This window comes from Mytilus edulis, chromosome 3 (assembly GCF_963676685.1).
Source record: "Mytilus edulis chromosome 3, xbMytEdul2.2, whole genome shotgun sequence".
Lineage (NCBI taxonomy): Eukaryota > Metazoa > Mollusca > Bivalvia > Mytilida > Mytilidae > Mytilus > Mytilus edulis.
In genome coordinates, this window is record NC_092346.1 from 38,359,857 (window position 1) to 38,367,406 (window position 7,550).

Here is a 7,550-nt window from a genome sequence, read left to right on the forward strand (position 1 = left end):
ACACGGATGCGGCCACTTTCATTTTTGACAAAAACCATCTGTAAAGTGACATTTTTCAGCATATTTGGTAGATTTTTCATATTTGAGCTGGAATCGGATATTTTTAATGACTAAATCAGTTAAAATCTTTCACATAAACTAATTGAATCAAGTAAAATAGACACTTAAGTGTTTAAAAAGTGGTCAAAATCTTTCGTCAGATGAAACTGAAATTTGAGGCCAAAATGAGTCCTTACCGGACCTTCTCCTTTCTAAATGCATACATTTGCTCATATAAACCTTAAGTAAAATAAAACTTGCACATCAATTTTTATAGTAATATACACTGTATCATTCCAGAAAAAAAAGTTTTAACCTACCCCCTTATAGTCAATAAAGAGCAATGATTTCGTAATTTATGAATCATGCATGAAACATAAAAGTATCTATTTGTTTGAAATCTACAAATGTATATAGCAGAAAGGTAAAATTCATAATTTATATAACCTTTTGTTACCTGCAACAATATAAACCCATTAAATATTTAATTCACCTAAGTAACTTTTCCTGAAGTCATTCAAAATTAACATATTTGGGCCAATACCGCATTATGGATGTCATTATTAAACAATTTGATATCAGAAATTTCTATGTAGGTCTGCCAAGTTGAGGGGTTTCTTTTGAGTCAACATTATTTACAAACAATACCTATAAATATGACCATTTAAATGGAATTAAACGTAACAAAGAGAACTATATGTACAGCTATTCAGAATGGCAATTTTATTCCCCTTCTTTTGATGAAATATGAAATAACTCAATAACTGAACACGAAAAATAGAATTACACTTGTCAGGGTAAAATGTTACATTCATTGATAATACCTGTTGAAGCATGCATTATTAATATTTTGACGCAGTACAGATAAATATAAGATTCAGGTAAATGATTACAGGTGTACCGTCTTACTATCAAAAACATTTAAAGGAATTTTGACATAACAGGAGTAAACAGTTTAAAGTGAAAATGTCTTTTGTATATAATACATAGATAAACCATTACTTCATAGTACGTGTACGTACAGGCATTTTCATAACGTTTTTTACACATAGGCATTTTTTCAAACATTTTGAATAAAAACATCTGTTATAAACTTCAAATATATTTGACAGCTGTCATGGAATGTGAATTTTTGAAGTCAAAAATAAAAGTCAATCTTATAAAACTCCCTATGAGTACATGTAGGTTTAAAAGAAAACAAACATTAGTATAGGGCCCAGTTGTTTAAAACATTACCAAGATTTTATCCAGTAGATAAACATTATTACATGTACAATGTAAATGTGTATTCAATGAATTTGTTTAATGGGAAAGCCTCAACTGACAGACTTATTTATCAAAAGTAAAAAACTATTTTCAAATCAAGCAAAAAAAATCAAAACTTATACTTGAAAACATTTGTAGGTGTATAATTGATTGATTTGTACCTGGTTTAAATTTAAATTCATTTATCATGATATTTTAAAGTAAAACTAAAAACAGAAATAAAGTTAAAAAGTTCGGGTGTTTTTGTATGTGATAATCCTGTAAACATGATTGAAACAACAGAAATAGGACTACAGAAAACACTTTCACAATTCTTAGATCCTACTTTACATTCTGACACTGACACAATAAACAGAATATAGTTTAATTTTGACTTGGATAAAGAGTTGTTTCATTGACACAAATACCACATTTTCTTAAACAAGGCCATAAAAAAGAATAGGCTTGTTTGCCCAAACGCTACCTACCCAGAAAAAAGCTGCCTACTCAAATTCTTTTATTGTCCTGATTTGAAGAAGTTTTTTTTTAATCAGATAGGCATGAAGACTAATAAACACCTGATACTTCAATTTCTCTTTTTCAAAAAAAAAATAAAAAAATGCCTACCTACATTGTACCTACCCACTGTCTCAACCTTTGGGTAGGGTTTGGGCAATACCAAAATATTTTTAATTGTGGCCCAATGTACCTATTTAGTTATTCCTTCAATTATTTATACATGTACTTATGCAAATGTTATGCTAAATGATATATATGCAGATAATATTGAAGGCAAATAATCTGTCAAAAACTCTTATTCTTATATAAATGTATCAATCTGTCATAATAGCAATAATTTTCTTTATAGTTAAAATTTTAATAGTAATTTCATAGCACATTCGATCAGCAAAAAAAACTAACTGCGACTCAATCTCGATGACACAAACATGACAAAAGGGTCACACGGAGTCAAATGTTTTGGAAGAAAAAGGCATGCTAAATTGCTCTAGATAAAACACTATTAAGGGAAAACATTTTCTATTTGAACATGTTGAAGGTAGTATACATGTACATTGTACATTTTATAAGACCACATATCTACTTGCAATACCATCTACTATTAATTTTAACATATATAGCTCTTAATGGATTATATACCAGGACAATTGTAATCAATTACTCTCTTCCTTTTCCTTTCATTTATTGAAAAAAAATGTTCTGATAAAATCTACCCATAAAGTAAAACCTTTTTTCAATGGTTTTGTTTTGTAGTGGAAAAAATCAATATCAACATTCTTGTGATAAACACAGATAATGATTGAATCGCATGATAGTCAACTCTATAATACATGTAGATTGAAATGGATACACTGCGCATTTTATACTGGAAAATTGTAAGGAACACTATTATACATTAACCTGTGAAATAAGCAAAAGTGTACACATAGCATGTACAGTTAGTACATGTATTTACAAAATACAATGAGGCTATATATGATACATATAATTTAGCTCAACGGTACTAATGTACTCCACAAGACAAGTTAGCATGAAGATACATTGTACCTGAAAAGCCTTCCCTTTAACACCACCCCCCCCCCCCCTTCCTTTTTATGCTTATTCTGTCAATATACAAGGTTCAATACCTTTCTGATTATGCTGTTCCTGAATGAACTTTTTGAAAGTTTGATTTATTCAAGACATTCAATGCTTTGAATCTCAGTCAGAATTTGATAAATTTCTTTACCTCAGGATGATTTTGTAATCTCTGTTGAAAGCATTGAATTGTTTCAATCTATGAGCTTATACATAACATTCTACACTATCAATATACATGTCCATACATTGTACATGTATAAAATGATTTCTTGGACTTACCACATAAAATGATTTGATATTTCGAATCAGTATATCCCAGTTCTGTAATCTACTGTTCATATCATCAACAGTATCATTGACATTGGCATAGACTGGTCGACTGTCACTGAAATAGGTAAAATTTAACATAAAACTAAAAATATATTAATTTCTTTAACATGTGTATAGTTTGAGTTGTTTTCACAATATACATTGAGAGTCGTGCATCTAACTATGGAATTAAGAAAGGACACTCATTAAAACTATATCAAATAATTATATAAAAATAAAAAGTTGAAAAAAATGTTTATGTCCACTTGACATATTTTCTTTTATTACATCAAATTAATTGTACTGGTTTGACATACAAAAATGAAAAAGTTGAAAAAGACAGTTTGAAATGGTTTACATCATTTTAAACAATGTTCATTATTTTACCTAGTGCACATTTTTAGCACAAAAAAATTGGTACTGTGTGTGTTATTACCTACATGTATTACTGCACATTCTTGTGTAAACTTAGTTACTTACATTTGTTGAAGCACTTTGTTCAGAAAGATACCATCATGGAGATCTTGAAACTCAATAGATCTTCCATTTGCAAAAGTCTCCACCTAAAACAAACCAACTAAATTAAATACAAGCATCATACAAATATACATGCACACAAAATTATATCAAGCAAATACAAAAGTCCTTTGATTTAATCATTTAGATTTCAATAATGATGAAAATCCAAATACTTGACCTTCATTTTTTTTGTTACCTTTAAAATTGTTTTAGTGCATACCCAGTAACACTAAAGATTTACTTTAATTTTTGGGCAAGAGCTACAAAATTCAGACTGTCTCTCCTGTTTATAAATACATGACGATGTATCAATATACATTTTTAAGAAAAATGTTCCTAATTTTTGTTAGCCTGTAAGCAGAATCATAGGTACAATAGTCGATTTGCCAATTACCGTTTTGATTCTGTTATTACACATTTTTTAAACGAAGCACTTCCCTTTGTGAATCGTAGACTGGTTCCATACCGGACAAAGCATAGCAAATTGAAAGTGGTGTATTGGCGGTTCAACTAATTTTTCACGAAAAACTATTCAGAGGACAAAGGTTTTTAGCTTTACAACAAATTAATGTAATTAATTAAAAGATTTAAAAAACCTTAGAGATTACTCACATTCATGACATTACGCACAGGTAAATTTGCTCTTTCTGCTAGCTCCCCATTGTAAATAAAAATTAATGTCTCTCATAAGGGAGACAACTAAAAAGGGATCTCTAATAACAGGGTCAATTGACGGAAATTGGCAAATAGCCTATTGTACATGTATTTACCACTACATTCTATTTTTTGGTATTAGGATTCTCTATATACATGTACATGTACAAGTAGAGCTTCATGACAGCCTGTGTTTGCTGTTTAAAAATAAACAGTCAGATGCAGGACACACATGTGCACTGATTGAAAACATGGATAATCATGATTATGGCATTGCATTCCTTCAACAAATCATCACAAATACATAATGTAGAGAGCTTCAAATCTGCTCTAACGCCCTGTCAACAAATTGGTGGCGCTCTCTCAAAGTATTGTATTAAAGCCAGTTTTGGTATGGACAACATATTCATACAGATAATTAATGTACACAAAGCTTTTTCCCATGTGTCCAGAAAATATTTTCAGAAGCAGTTGTAGTAGTTTTTTATGGTTTAACATTGAAAAATGCTAAGAAATATTTTCTTCAAAGTCGTATATGTACTTTTAAGTCAATGTTGTTGATAACTCGTGCATTCAAGACTTCACTCTTCAGGCATGTCCTTGCATCAATTTAGAAATAATTTAAGTTAATAAATCGTTTCATGAGAACAATTTGCATGAAAAAAATATACATTACCCAAAGGACGAGTGGAGACTCCATGAAACTTGCGCATGATGCCATTTTCAGCAGCTTGCCTGGTCATGCATTCACATTCTTTCGTAAAAATACAAAACAATTTATCAGACTCAATAGATTGTAATCCAAATAAAATTTATGATCATAGTTTGTCACAAGTAAACAATAAAACTACACAAATTATCAATCAATTTATCCTTTTGTCATGCACTAGAATTCGTTGGGTATTAAATTCCATGTTAAATGTAAATAAAGTGAGAAATGTGTATTTAAAATCCGTCCATTGCTCGTGAAGGTAACACAACACTGTAATTAACCTTTTGAAATTCATACGCGACAGGTAGACATTTATAAACGTTTATAATGTAAAAACTGATGGAAAGTCATTAATTAATATTATCTTTTTCAATAAATATTTTCTACTTTTGTAGTATGTTTTTATCAAAAAAATCAAAGATACGTGAAAACTTGTTTCCAAATAAAGCACTATTTCTACGCGAAGACCGGAATTACTAAGAGACGCCATCTATTGGGCGATGCTAATGACGCTAAGAAAAGCTAACTCCTCTTGGAAAATATAAGGACTGTTCGATTAGCACAATTAGGAAATGATATTCAGAAAATAAATTGTTGCCAAAAAAACGCAAAAAATGAACTCTACAAATTTCCAGAAAAAGTGAATATTAATAAACACGAAAGCTGTATTTATTTTCCCTTTTTTGCTAGGTTAAACATGTCAACATGATAAGTTTGATATGGGTTCAAAGATCAAAGAAGCACTTTTAACTCTAAAAACTAAAGTGAAAATTCTATTGATAGAAAATTTTACTTATTGATATACAATTCTACTTAACACTGTTTTCAGATCGAAGTTCTCTGTACATTAACTCATTTAACACGACTTAACCCAATTTAAAATAAAACGTTTTGAAAGTTCGTTATGATCACAGACACTCCACTAAAATATTTCTGACTAGTGAGGCAGAGCCCCCTCTCCATTTCTGGATTTACCGTATCATACTAGTAAATGGACCAACTTTTTACAATAAAGATTGCACTCTGCACTGACAACAGCAATCGCAAGAGAGACACAGGGTTTCTGCGAAACCCTTTACAATTGAAAATTTAAAGTATTGAACTAGCAAGGATTCACTAATAATTTTTTAAATATGTTTTGAGAGGTATTGTCCCCCAACCCCAACCCCATATATACTACAATGACTCGGTTAGAAGATTGATTTTTGTATCAATGTTTTTTTTCAAATCTTTTCTTGAATTTTACAACAAGATGACAATGAATATGAATTCACACTGAAGGGGGCTCACTGAATAACTACTCGCGGTGACTGACATCATCGAGTCGACAACTCGAAACCTCATTTAAAGTGCATGTTTGAAACATAATGTCTTCGTTCTGTCAAAATCAACACCAGACCCTCCATTCTGGGGTTAAGTAGTATGCCATCATCAATAATACGAAAACACAACCCTTACCATGCCAACAACTGGTTTTAGAATAAACGTAAAATTGAGAATGGAAACGTTGAATGTGTCAAAAGGGCAACCGACCAAAAAGCATGCATAAACAGTAAAAGGGTCTTTAAAACAGCGATTGAAAATCCAGCACCCAGAGACGGGCGTCATCTATCTTCAGCGGGCCCCTCAAAACTGATTTATACTATAGTTCAGCGAAATGTACACAACACTAAAATCTGAAACATATAAATTTTAGTTCGAACAACATTTAATCACATTTCTATCTGCAATATGGAAAAGGAGATGTGGTATAAATACCAATGAGACAACTAACCATAAAGTTCAAATCATGAAGTGGAAGGAAACAGTTATATAGTTGGTTATAAAGTGTCCCGAAAAGAAAAATATGTAAAAAATCAAATTTCGAAAAGTGACGGCCTAATTTATAACAAAGCAATTCTCTAGAGCTGGGTCTTGGTGGCTCAAAGTACGTTGATTTTGTTGAACGAGGAATACTGCTTTCTCAAAAGTTGCTAAGACAAGGCTATGAATCAATCAAATTAAGGTCATCATTCAAGAAAATTTACGGTCACCATCATGAGCTGATTGGCCAACAGTGTGTCAAAAATCATATCTGATATTCTTCCTCAGTCATAATAACCTTCCATCATTACCGAATTGAACAAAGAAATAACACGACGGGTGCCGTATACGGTGCAGGAAATGCTTACCCTTCCGGAGCACCTGATTTCACTCCCGGTTTTTAGTGGAGTTCGTGTTTTTTCTTAATTATTATTTATAACTGTTGATGTAAATGTCCTTTTGGTTTTGAGAGTCTTTGTTTTTGATTGTTATTGTCCTCGAAAAGAATAACATATGATATGATAGACATGAACCTACGACAACCACTGAAATACAGGCTCCTGATTTGGGATAGGCACATACAGATAGTGGAGGGGTTAAATATGTTTGTGTGCGCTCAGTCCTCCCCAAAACTGGGACTGATATATAACAACATAACACAAGAGGCTTG

At 31.3% G+C, this 7,550-nt stretch overlaps 1 protein-coding gene across 8 annotated transcripts in view; it reads right to left on the minus strand.

Annotated features, from left to right (window-relative positions):
• The window catches only part of LOC139516439 (girdin-like), a 59,903-nt gene extending 54,382 nt beyond the window's left edge, over positions 1-5,521 (minus strand). For all 8 annotated transcript variants that reach the window (XM_071306548.1, XM_071306546.1, XM_071306543.1 and 5 more), the window contains exons 1-3: positions 5,042-5,521; positions 3,673-3,755; positions 3,163-3,268 (exon numbers count right to left, since the gene is read on the minus strand). In XM_071306548.1, the coding sequence (XP_071162649.1) occupies positions 3,163-3,268; positions 3,673-3,755; positions 5,042-5,086 (234 nt within the window). In that variant the 5' untranslated portion in view covers positions 5,087-5,521. The remainder of the gene's footprint in view (positions 1-3,162; positions 3,269-3,672; positions 3,756-5,041) is intronic.
• Positions 5,522-7,550: the final 2,029 nt, after the last annotated feature.